The 13,521-nt window shown below is 44.3% G+C and overlaps 2 protein-coding genes across 2 annotated transcripts in view; one reads left to right on the top strand and one right to left on the bottom strand.

Annotated features, from left to right (window-relative positions):
• The window catches only part of LOC134483568 (disks large homolog 5-like), a 130,439-nt gene that overhangs the window by 37,140 nt on the left and 79,778 nt on the right, over positions 1-13,521 (top strand). The window lies entirely within an intron of this gene.
• On the bottom strand, positions 2,017-6,031 carry LOC147998892 (disks large homolog 5-like). Its single transcript, XM_087595976.1, has 6 exons — positions 5,836-6,031; positions 4,643-4,802; positions 4,031-4,174; positions 3,233-3,398; positions 2,406-2,511; positions 2,017-2,287 (listed from the first exon to the last, which is right to left on the bottom strand). Exons 1-4 carry the CDS (start codon positions 5,960-5,962, stop codon positions 3,341-3,343), a joined length of 489 nt encoding a protein of 162 aa, XP_087452102.1. The 5' UTR covers positions 5,963-6,031; the 3' UTR covers positions 2,017-2,287; positions 2,406-2,511; positions 3,233-3,340.

Here is a 13,521-nt window from a genome sequence, read left to right as displayed (position 1 = left end):
CTACCATGCTGGAAGGACATGACTAACACTGATTGATCACATCCATGTGACTACTGAAGCTTTTCCTGCTCTCTGTAGTGGTGACCTTACAGAAACCATGCACACCCGGTTTAGACTGTATTAAAGTAGCCACCATTTCAGGGTTCCCTGCAAGGTGCCATGGGACAGTAGTAGCATGAGTCTGCATGTATCTCGACAGTTTTCACTAGGGACCAAACACACACACACACACACACACACACACACACACACATACACACACTTTACTGACATGGTGCACATTCTTTGCACACAGAAGAAAGTGAGTAGTAGTGAAAACACACCAAACATGGAATTGATGGAGGGAGCTGTGGGCGGAAGCTGGGGCTTAGAGTTACTTAAAGGCTCTGTGCAGGCTCTCCTTCTGTTGGAGGAGAAACTTCAAGTGCAATGTGGTTCTTTATTTTCTTTCTCTAAAGCACAGAGGGCTAGGGTGGATCACAGGGCTTTGAGCATGTTCGGCAAGTACAGTCACACTGAATTAAATCCTAGGGCTGGAACCCTATTAATCTTCTACAGAATTACAGAGCAGCCTGGATGAAGACTCAGCTGAAAAGGTGGACATCTCAAGACAGGCACTGGACAATGGCTGACAGATTTGACTGAAGACTGGAAATGTTTTGATATCTCACAGGAAAAGAACGACCCTCCCACTACACTGTACTCTAAGGACAGTTTATTCAGGTTAGGATGACATGAACTATTGTCTCATGTCACAGATGTCAGCACAAAGTATCCAAGGTGTTGTATGCCAATGGTAGCATTAACAGAACAAAGCACACAGTGTCATGAAGACATAAATCATGAGTTTGTGTAGCAAGACCCAGGCCTCTTCCAGGTTCTTAGATAGTAACTGAGAACCTCAAATACGGTAGTGATGTGATAGTGTGGGGTGAATCTAGTTACAACTAGTTTTGACACAGATGACACTTTTTGTGTCATGGTCAGCTTATAATGAATGACTAGACCTAAGCATGAGAGTAACCAAATACTACATTGCTTCTCTAGCTGCTGAGCTTTTAAAAGCCCTGGGGTGACAGCAAGCTTTTGTGGACATACTGGATTGGTTCTTCTGTACTTTAACTCTCTGAGTCACCTCCACTCACAGTAAGTTAGTTCAATTCCATAAATTGGAAATCAGTCACCTGGAAAAAATACATTCTCAATACGATCCCAGATTGGCCATGGAAAAAGGGTAGCTTGAACTGTCCCACCTAGGTTCTGGGCTTGCACAGGCCTGCTCTCCAACAGAAACCTCTGTTCACAGCTGCAGGCTACATTCACTATGGATGCTCTGGAGGTTCCTCCCTAAACTGCTTAGATTAAAATAATTTTCTTGCTAACAATCAAAAAACTGATTATGCCAATCTGGCCTACAAGAAGCTAGTTTCTATTCTGTATTTTATCAGATGTGTATAATACATATGGTCATCATTGATATTAGGTGAAAGATCTGCTCTAATATGGACACTAAGTGATGCTGAAGGATGATCCTGACCCACACTGAGCAGTGGGAACACCAGAGCCCTGTAGGGATGCCTGGCAACCTAACACGTTGAGCAGGCACAGCTCAGTAAGTTCCCTGTGAACACACATCTCCTGAGATCTCTCTATTTAATTGGAGGTGATCCTGTCCACCTAATACAGCACCTCATGTGGAATAACAGAAGCCAACTGCAGGAGCTGTGGTGATGACTCACAGGGTAGAGCATCTGCTGCTCTCTCAGAAGAACCACATGGACCCTAACAATTGGGTAAATCATGTCAGTGATTACATCATAAAGTGTGTGTCGGAGACACAGCCACATTCACCACACAAAAGACACTATCACACTGGGTACCCCTTGGTGACTTTGAATTCACTTACTAGCCTTGTATCCATGGAACATGCAGAGATCCATCTGTAGCTGTCAGTTCTAGGTCCACAGGAAGGGACAGAACCCTTGAGTAAGAATGATGGTCTTAAGAGTCAACAGATAGAATTCTATTTTTATTCATAACAAATACATTTTTACAACAAAACAGGATTAAAATGAATAAAAATATTTAAAAATATTTGAAAGTAAAAATAGTAACAAGAACATATAAATATGAAACAACAAAAAGAAAACTTCAATTAAAATCATAACAAAAATATTTCTAAAAGCATATTCTTAAGGAACATTTAGAAGCACAGACGTATTGCTGTTTCTCCTCTAGCACACATAATGAAAGGCGGTCCCCCAAGTTGTCTCTCAAGTGCTGTTTTCTGAGAAGAAAGTAAGACCTCAATCAGTCAGGCTGGCTTAGTGGTATATAAATTTAGGGTCTCTAAGCAATGACAAATTAACTCAGAGGATGAATACTCATCCAAAAAATGTTGTTACCATTCAGGATGTTTGTCATCAGGGACTCCTGAGAAAGCAACTTATTCTTCAGGAAGCTCTCTTACTGCTGTGTGTCCAATTCCAGCTCTCTTGCACTTTCTGAGACCTGGGAGAGGAAGGCAGTTTTTCAGACACTGATTTGGTGGGGAAATGCAAGCCAGCTCTCAGAATGCTGCCTTCTACCACCTCAGGTCTATTGGACAGTCGACATGGACCTTTTAACTGATATCATTGTTGCTGACTCTGTGGGCAGGGCAAAATCCCCAGAGAGCCTCACAGTAATGTGGGCTGCCAATATGGGACCCAGACTTATACCAGTGCAAACCAAGAACAGGGCAATGGGAAGAGACCTCATTGGTTTGCAGGAAGAAAGGAGATGTCCATATGTCACCAAGGTTAAAGCCAATGACAAGTACTAATTTGACATTTGCACTTGGTTCTTATCCCGGAAAGGTGCTTCCTACACAAGAAGTCACATGACCACAGAGTGTCATTTGTCAAAGAACCAAGAACTTGTTCAAAACTCTACATAGGATCCAATGTATCACATGGATATGCAATAATATGACATGTTATTCATCTGTCACCATTTCTAGACTGCAGCTTCAAAAAGAGCAGCAAAATATGCTTGCACAATAATTCAGTTTCTGAAAAGTGGTTAACGTCCCAGAATACTTGTGCATAGGCAGAGCAATGAACAATTCCATTTCATGAGGTGGTTGGCTGGTTGTGAGTGTGAATTAGAAAGGTGGTAAGAGAAGCAAAGATGTATTAAATTGGCAAATTTTATCAGATATTGTTAAGCTAACACATCTGCTCGTCCTTACCTGATAATGCTGGTTCTGGCCGTTGATGTTCTTTATCTTTCTTGTTGAACTCAACCAAATATTTCTGGTTCAGTGCACAATCAAGATGTACCTCCTTGCTCTCCTGCTTCAGTGGACCAACTTCTTCCTACATGTGTTCTCCATCAGGAGCTGGCTGAGCAGGTTTCTGGAAATACAGTCTGCATAGTAAGATCATGCTGCCCCTTTCTCCCATTCCTACTCTCAAGTCCCACTAACTCTACCAGGTCCCAGATACCCATGAAGACTTAATAAAATGCATCGTGATACATATAAGGCTGCTGCACAAACCATAAAGAGTTAATTCGTGGAAGAATAAATTGTTTGCTTGGCCTGACACCAATTAGTGTCCACACCTCTGAGAAAGAACATGGATCTACAACTATCCATGAAAGCCCAATGCATGGGGCCAACATCAATTAGTAGTGGGTCAACACCCTCAAAAGAGGTCAGTAGAACCAAGAGAAGGTCATGCTAACCATGTGGTCCACGCACTGAATTTTGTAAAACCTGGTGTGACACCATAGGTCCAGGGCAGCCTAATAAATTTCTGCTGACTTCAATCAGTACTGTTCTATCTAGAGCCTTCTGAAGATGCCTAGACAATCCTGGGATGAGGAACAGTCTTTTATGGAACTGAAAACTGAGTCCTAATGACCCTGGACACTGATGGGTAAACAGCACAAGAGATAGAACCAGAGCTGAAGACCGTCCAATCTAGAACAAAGAAAGTCAGAAATGGCCATTCCACAAGTGATAGCCTTTCTGACCAGGACTTACCTAGAGAAGGTAATCTCCTTCTTCAGCTTATGGTTGTTCTCATGGAACTCAGTGTTCTCCATCTCTAAGTTGTGCAGAATTGACATGACTGCCTCCTCCATTCTCTCCAGGTCTTCATAATATGGATTTGGCCTGAAGTGTGGCCTGGCCCCAAATGATAGAATACAATGAACATCGGCATTTAGGAATATATGAACTCAGGGTGGGTCCTATATTACCCCAGGCTGCTGCCTGGATCTTCCAGCACTCAGTGCCCTGCCTAGCAAGTACAGAGACTCACCATAAACTCACTGCAATTACAATCTTGCAAAGCCACCAGCTGTCAAGGGATTTGCAAATGCACACTGGGAACTCACTCTCCCTGACTTTATCCCTGAATTCTTCATTCAGACCAAAAGTTCTGCTTTTAAATAAATGGAAGCAGATGAGTCCATTTTCAATCTCACTCCTCAGGAAGGGTCAGGTTCTGAATCTCCACTATATGGGAGGTGAGGTTTAGCACAGGGTGGTTAGGGAGGCACAGCTTTCTAGAACCCAAAACCTTAACAGGATAAGAAAAAGGTGACCTTGCAGACCCAGGAATGAAACAAGAGCATTTGGAGCGATTCATACCTGTTCTTCATGGATCTCTCTGTCAGAAACCTCAGGCGATCTCTCAGGTCATTTCTCTCCTCGGTAATGAGCTGCAGCTCTTTAATCAGCCTCTCCTTTTCCTTCATGGCCTGATTCTTGCTAAGGTCAGTGCCAGGGGATGATGTTTCTCTCCCAAAGTCTGTAGGTAGAAGAACACAAGTGAACCTGCATGGGGAGAATGCATAGAGTGTTCATAGACCTCAGTGAGGCCTAAACAGGAGAACAAGCCTGGAACCCAGTGTCATTGCTAGGTGATTGGTCTATGCTTAAGAGGCATCCTCAGTGGATCTCAGTTCTCCCACTACTCTATAGAGACCAAGAGATGTAAGCAGCCAGGTGTTCCCTATGCCGGACATCACGTGCTTACATGTACCACGGAGATGGCTTCTCCAGGATTATTATCAGCTGAACAGGGTACAGCTTGGTTTCAGGACCCTCACCCCTGTGGCTTCAGAACTCAGATGATAAATTCACCATCCAAAAAACTTGAGTGATTGGAGACACTCAGATGTCCTACCGTGATACTCTAAGGCAACAACTTTGGATTTAAAACGCATTTCCAGGGAGGATATGTTCAACAGACTTATCAGTGTCCCTATGTGAAATACCAAATGCCCCAGAAGTGCGAATAGGTTACAGGCTGAATCTTGGTCTACACGTTCCAAATAGTTTTGGTATTGTAGAAAAATTTTTGTAACATACAACCTCTAATATATAAAGCAAACGATGACCCTGCCAGTTAGAAGAAATCGGAGAAGGTCTAAGAACATAAGGTTATTGCCTGGAGCACAATCTCTCCCTGTTACTACTGTCAGATACCCACTGTATTTAAAGAAGCAATGATAGTGAAATACATTGCTGCCCTGTCTAAACTCAGAAAAGGTGGACCATCCATGACTACTGATGGTGTTATTATATCAATGTAACAGAGCAAATGAACTGAAAAGTAAAGACCAGAAGTTCACAGTATAATAGCATTGGCCTTACCATATCCTCCCAGTGGGGATGGGGAAACTAAAGTTCTGAAATCCTTGACTTTAAGGAATTGTGATATTCGTGGAAATTCAATTCCTTTTCAGATGCTCCAGTTGTTGTGGCCCATTGCTAGAAAGGTCAGCTTAAGCCTGCAGCCCCCCTGACAGGAAGCTCAAAATACACTGCCCAGAACTTACTCAACATTCCCCAGAAGTGCTGTCTTTCTCCATCATTACTTTGAGACGAAAGGCTAGACTCCTTCACTCTAGACTCTCCACAATCGACGTTCCCCCTCCCAAAATGCTTGTGAAGACGGGAAAACATGTCTTAGCCTGTAACCGCCAGACTCAGACTGAGAGAAACTAGGGCACTGGTTGTCACTACAACACTGGTGACATCACAGAGGATGCTAGAACTCTCTAGGAGACAATAGAATGTCCAGGAAGGGACAGCAGATGTCATGGGGAGCAGACTTTGCCTCCCTGCTAATGTTCTCCCTGTACTGAGCATAAGCAGAGGTGCCCTTTCCAGGAGACTTTCCTGGGGCAGAGCCACTGAGCATCTCCTGCTTCCAAAGCCAAATTTTCCTCAAGGCTTGATTATAAAAAACCTTAGTAATTCCTATGCATATAAATGAATGTTTCCTTTCAAATCTTTCCCAAAAAATGTCTCATCATAACTCAAATTGTCCTCATTCACCAATGTAAGCCATTAAAACTTCTGAGATTTCACACCGGCTTGAATATGCAGTCAAAAGTTCTCTTGTCTCATTATGTACAGGTGCTTTATATCACATCAAGAAATAGTCTGCATGGTAGGTTACAACATGCGTGTGTATTAGGGGAACACTCATGAAGTCATGTGCTTAGCAATCGACAATTGCCAGAAAATTCCTTAGGAAAAAGAGTTGAAGTCTTTATGGTGCTAGGAAAAGTGTGGAGACCAGTTGGCAGAGGAAAGTGCAATATTGGAGCCACCAGTGAAGGGAACCTCATGCTGGTGGTGGGGTTCTCCTCTCTGCACCAATGTCGACAAAGGAGCACTGCTCACAGGACTGAGTAAGATATACCATGAGCTTCTATCAGAAAAATAAAATAGTCAAGAGATATAGGGGGTGCACAGAAACGTCTAAAATGAGGCTATAAACATCATTAAGTGGATAGAGCAAGGTCCCTGCACCTGTACACTGGGAAATGGCCACCACACCAAACTCAAAAGCATCTATCATAGTAAAAAATGAATACTTTATAGAATGCACACACTAACATTGATTGATCACATACATAGTTCAAATTTTAGGGACAAATTCATGGCCTTAACTATCTTTGTCTCAACTTATATAGCAAAAAATACGAAAGAACGAGAAAAGAAAAAGTCAAAACTAAAAGCTCAAGCTTCTCATATGAGGATTGCAGGAAGTGTTATATGGGAGTCAGTTCTGATTAGGCCATTTTAGATAGAACAGTGCATAGTGACCCTTAATGTGATGGGCCCTATATAAAGCTTTTTGCAATATTGGAATTTTAACAAACCTCATCCAGAACGTATGGAAGAGGCACCATGTGATCAGCATGTGATCACCATGTCCTTACTCTGTATCAGGTTATTTTTCTGCATCCTTGATTGTCAGGCATATAACAGCAACAATCTGAAATAGCTGGTAGCCATGAAAAACATGGCTAAAGGGGTTGGGGATTTAATTCAGTGGTAGAGCGCTTGCCTAGGAAGCACAAGGCCCTGGGTTCAACCCCCAGCTCCGAAAAAAAGAACAAAAAAAAAAAAAAAAAAAAGAAAAACATGGCTAAAACTATAGTTGTGGGTTACACACCTCAACTGTGAAAGGCTAATGCTGTCTGCACTGTCCTTCGATGCCACTCTTTTAAGCCTATTTATTACAAAGTGAAAGGAGGTTTATCTGAGCTCAAAGTGATACTGGCCAGCCAGGTAGAGGGCAACATGTGATACTTGAGACCCTGTTTTAAACCAGCACAGAAATCCATACTTCATTCAAAGCATCATCTACGAATTCTTGATTATTTACCATTCTCTCCCTACCAGTCGTTCTGTTTGGAATGGTAGAAAACAACTGGAACTGATCTTTCTATCTTAAGGACCTTGATCTCTCTTTTTTTAGGTCCACATTAAGAGTGCATACAAATGGACATCACCATCTGAACATCTTAGTATTATCTACTCTGTATATATAGCATAATACTGTGTCTATGACAATCTCAAGCTTCCTTGAGTGTAGTTGCCCCATCAAGAAGTGTGAAGTTCTGAGTTCAAACCCCAGTGATGCTTTAAAGGGACTAGAAGAAAGCCATCAGAGATACTCCACTTCTTTGTCCTTAGATTAAATCAAGTTGACACAATGTGAACCTGGTGGGCTATTTAACCAGCATCTTTCTCCCAACCCCACTTCCACGAGTTCAGTCCATGGCAGAATTCATCCCCCACCATCCTAGATATTTCTTTGTATATTTCTACAAGAGCCAGGTTTCTTTTTTTTAATAGAATTAGTTGTAGTCAATCAACTGCTGCCCTATGTGAGAAATGATTAGTATCTATTGCAACTTACCACACTGTATTTGTGTATACAAGTACATTATTGGAAATCCAGCACTACTGAGGGATTGGAAACCAGTGCTGTGGCCTTGCCTTTCTGTGCCTCTTCCTGGCTCACAGGCAGCAGGGGGCAGACCTTGAGTTCCTCTTCAGGGACAGAGTGATGTTGAATGGGCACTGAGCAGGCAGAGAAACACAGCTGAGGCAGCTCCTTTCAGTTATCAAACACATCATCTCCTTCCCATCTTAAGGGCTACTGCTGAGGTCTTGCCCCCATACCTACCTTAATAGCAGCGAATATGTTACACAGCAGCCAGCTCTTTCCTATTGTTCTGTAATACGCCTCCACATCATGGATGCCAAGAAAAACACTAACAAAGAACAAAAAACTCTGACGTTGAACTGTGTGGTGCTGGTCACATACCCTGTTATGTTCTGTATGTTATGAGGTTTGTTAATCTTAACAAGTTCCCCAAGTGTATTCTTCACATAGGACCCAATAGATTCAAGGGAAATAGGAACAATTATGTGTAAAATGGCCTGAGTCAGGGCCCATAGACCGAAGCATTTCTAGCACTTGTGCATGAGCCCATGTGGATTTTGCAATGAGCTGGGCCTAGCAATGTCCAGTACACAGTTGTGAGCTGTTGCTCTGGTTGAACTGTATTGGTGTGTGCATTAATAAACTACACCTATTTAAATGAATTCAGTGTCCTGTGGTTTGAATCCAGACCCCTTGACACCAGATCTTCCCTTCTGCAGCACTTGGGAAAAAGGCTAAGTTTAGGAAAGGTGACGTCTTGCCATAAGTTATGTGACAAGAGGGATGGTGAATGATCCCTTGAGATAAGAATCAAGGTTTCCTCTGTGGTATTTAGGTCTATACTGGCCCTGTGCAACAGCTTCAAGAACCCATTTCTGATTTTCCTTGGGATTCCCGTGATGATGCACTCAGACATGATTGGAAACAACCAAAACGGTGGTCAGACTTGATTTATAAAATGTAGGTAACATTGCAAACTTATGTTGTAGGATATTTGATCATATTGTCATCCCCAATATTGTGTTATTTACTTAGAAAAATACCTTCTGGCTGTTTAGTTCAGCACTAACACCAATATTTAACCCTAGAGCTATTTTTGTTTGTTTGTTTGTTTTTTGTTTTTGTTTTTGGATGAACAAGTACTTTCCTATTTTGTGGCCCAGCCCTAGCTCTTACTTCTTTGCACAGTCATAGAGAGCCCTCAAACATATACTCAGACAAAGCCAGGGGAGTGTATAAAAGGGCCTAAGGCAATACCACATAATGACATTGAAAGTGGGCTCTCTTCTTGATCCACGCCTCCAGCTCTCCTGACATCTACATGAATTATAACTCCTAATGCAGTGTAAATGATGTCTGCGCTATTGCTGAAGGAATCATGAGAATAACAACTGTAAACATTCCACCATGGATAGAATTTGTGGAAAGAGGTGACTGGCAGCCAACAAGAGGACTCTACAGTTAAAGGGGCTTGCTGTCAAGTCTGATGAGCTTGACTCAATCCCCAGGACCCACGTGGTAAAAGGGAGAGAACCAAGGGCCAAGCTGTCCTCTGGCTTCCACTCATGTGCTTACATGTATGTGAGTATATATGTATATGTCTGTATGTATGTGTGGATATGAATGTGTGTATGCATGTATGTGTATACGTGTATATGTATATGTGTGTATATGTCTGTCTATATGTGTGTATAGGTGTATTTGTATGTGTGTATATGTATTGTATGTGTGTATATGTGTGTATGTATATGTGTATGTGTGTATGCATGTATGTGTGTATGTGTGTATGTGTGTGTATGTGTGTGTATGTGTGTATGCATGTAGGTGAGTATGTATCTGTGTGTGAGCATGAATGTGTATAGTCATGTATATGCATGTGTTTTCATGTACGTGTATTCGTGTATATGTACGAATGTATGTGTGTATATGTATGTATGGACACACAAACACACACAATGTTAAAACATAAAAAGCTCCTTGGAGTATTCACCATGCCTGGATAAGTGGTGACCATGTGGGGGAAACACATGTCCATGTAAGCACACCTGTTCACATGTGCTGAGCAATGCCCAGCCTGGTCTTGGGCTCACTACCTGCCCAACGATGAGTTTCTGCCCACCTGGTCTTCTCAGAGCCAGGTGACAATTGTTCCTGGCATGCCAGTTCTGTTCCCGTTTCTCATGCCACAAACCTTCTAGCTTGAATCTCACCTACTGACGCAGGAACCTAACAGCCTCCAACCCAGTGAAGTAAGTAAACTTCTTCCTGACATCCTCCGGCTTGGTGTCCCCCATGAGTCACAGGGAGGAAGGATGGCATGCACCAAGAAGAAGGGCCATGGGCAAGGAAGACAGGATCATAAGTCAGTCATCACTGACACCAGCAAAGTGTGTGCTTCAGAGCTGGCTCTGCTCTTTCTTGTCCCAGTGGCAGGACTTAAGAGTGGTGCATACCTGTCACCCAGCACTCAGAGACGTCTGAGGCATGAGAACCAGGAGTTCATGGCCATCGTAACTAATGGTGAGATCAAAGCCAGCCTGGGCCGCATGAGACTCAGTCTCAAAGCAGGCAAGGAGGAACTTGCTATATATGAGCAAGGAAGCTGGAATCCTCCTGGGTTCTAAACATTCACTGCAATACAGAAAGATGCTAGGGCTAGTGTGGCAGAAAGTAGGAGATAGAGAAGCCAGGTTAACCCTCCCTAAACTTCTCATGCTGTGTGAGCTATGAGTAGATGGTGCCCTATACACTGTGGACAGGATGGTCTCTCAGACGGTTCAGAAAGCCATGGAGGACTCCAGCAATTCTCCACTTGGGTGTCACTTGAGTCTTATATGTGTGTGTTTACAAGCCAAAATATAAGATCCATAGGTGACTGTGTAAATTCAACATGGCACAGCCATGTGCTAGAATATTATTCAGCCTTACATAGGATTCAGATTCTGACCCTTGAACAGGAATGAGAATGGTAGCCATTCTCCTAAGTCAGACCTCCAGGCAGTGCAAAGACAAACTAACACTGTATGACACCACTGAGGGCTGCAGTGTCACCAGTTATATAAGGACAGAAAGCAGGAAGGTCTACAGAGCTCCAGGGGTGACATGGAGTGGGGAGGTTGGAGGGTAGGTGTGTAAGTGGGACTGAGCCTCAGAGGAGTCAGACATGGCTGCAGAATATGCATGTGGCTGCCTCCCATACCTGTGAGTCCTGCCTCCTCAGAAAGGCAAATACAGCAAAAGAAAGGGACAGAGGGGACAGGCTCTGACCACCTGTAGACACACACAAATGACATAACAGAATGTGCACACTGATGCCTTGCTGCAGGAGCAGTTGAGCATCCAGAAGGGTTGAAAGAGGCTGGAAGGGCTGAGCATGGCACTTAGTTCAAGGACATAGCTTTAGGTCCTGGGGAACCTACGGTGCCCAGGCCCCATCCTGCTGATACTGAGGGACATCGCTGACATTCAGGGTGATGGCCGGGCTGGGCTGGGGAATAGGTGTCCACTCTCACCTGCCTCAGCTTGAAGATGCGCTGGGTGAAGTAGGACTGCAACTGCTTGTTGGATTCATTGATGCAAATCTGCTGGAAGCTATTCTGTTCAAAGTCCTCAAATCTGAATATGGCCAAGACACCAATGGGCAAGCACTGGGAGACAAGGTTTGGTTATAGCCGGGGCCTCCTGGAAAGATTAGCCCTCCTGAGAGGAGTTGCAGCAGAGGGGGTGTGTTTTCCTGACCTGTTTGTTACCCAGTGTTTTTTGCCAAGGGTTCCTTTGTTATTTCTTGATGGAACCAGGCCTGCACATATCCAGGAAGCATTGGGGTGGAACCTAGGCTTGGTGCCCACATGCTGGCATCGCTGAGGGTGAAGCCTAGCCTACCACACTTCCAGACACCGAGTGCAGATGCCTGGGTTCCTATAGAATGGCGGTTCTTACCCTTCCTAACACTGTGTCTCTTTATTTCAGTTCCTCATGTTGTGATCCCAACCATAAACTTATTGGAGAGCTACTTCATGAGTGTAACTTTGTTACTGTGAGGAACTGTAATGTAAATGTCTGGTGTGCAGGAGCTCTGATGTAGAACCCACAGATTGAGAGCAGCTGCTGTAGAGGATCAGAGTCCCCTGCCAGCCCTGGTGTTTGCAGAGATCCCCTGGGTTCCTAGTCTCCATGGCTTTCCCAAGGACAGGGTTTATTCTTGGCCGTCTCAGGGCCCGGGACCTCACAGAAACAGCCTCTCCCATGTCCTTCCTGTTGAGGAGAGCGTGGTTGGTCCTCAGCACAGACCAGTCAAACAGGGCGCTGTATAGACACTTGGCCAGGGGTCTCCTGCAGTTATGGCCTCTGGACAGAGGGGTTTCTTCCCTGGGGTGGGGCAACCATGCCAGGTACAGGCAGTGATGCTCAGAGTCAAGACCTATTTTTGTCTTATTTTCATAGACAAAGTTGCCCAGGCTGGCCTCGAACTTGCCGTGTAGCCAAGGATAATTAAACAACTGATCCTACTGCCTCTACCCACCATGGCCTGGCATTGCAGATGAGTGTCACCAGAGCTGGTTTGTCACAGCTGCTATATGGCTCTAAGTCAGGTGCCTCATGTGCAGGAGTGTTATGACTGTGCCATCCCCACCCTGCAACCAGGGTTTTCACCTTTCTCCTGCTGAAGTCTGCTTAATCCTACCCTGGACCCAGGACACAGCAGCTGTGGGAGACTCAAAGCCTGGGGCTTCAGCACAGCATGGGTACACAGCATGGCATGCAGCCTACACGGCTGTGAAAAAGCCAAGGAAGTGCTTCTCAGCTCACCCCCTGTAGGAGTGTCTAGTCCATCCTTCTCTCCATGGACGCAGACATCTGCTTCCAACTGCCCGACATGTCCCTCTGGTTTTGACTTTCCTGGATGCCATGTCAATGCCACCACACAGAGTGCTGCCTCTACTGGGGACACACACACAACCTCTCTGGGGGACATCTGAGCCAAGCAGGGATTGGGTGCACTGCAGAGAGGTCAAGTCATGTCGTGAAGTACCTTGTCCCACAAAGGCTCACTGTTCAGGGAGTTGACTGGAAAAGTAAGCTTATGCCCCTGGGCAGGGTTCCCCATAGGGAGTGTCCCCCACCCTGCTATCAGGTCTATTCCTGGTGCCATGCAAATTCAATTTGCAAGACCCAATGCTCTGGAAATGTCAAGAGCTAACGGAAATGTACCAGGAAGTGCACACCATAGCAAAGGGAGAGGATGGCACAGAGACCTATGCTATGGGTTAAAGGG

This window comes from Rattus norvegicus, chromosome 19 (genome assembly GCF_021556685.1).
Source record: "Rattus norvegicus strain SHRSP/BbbUtx chromosome 19, alternate assembly SHRSP_T2T, whole genome shotgun sequence".
NCBI classification, from domain to species: Eukaryota; Metazoa; Chordata; class Mammalia; order Rodentia; family Muridae; genus Rattus; species Rattus norvegicus.
This window is presented reverse-complemented; position numbering and strand designations above follow the sequence as displayed.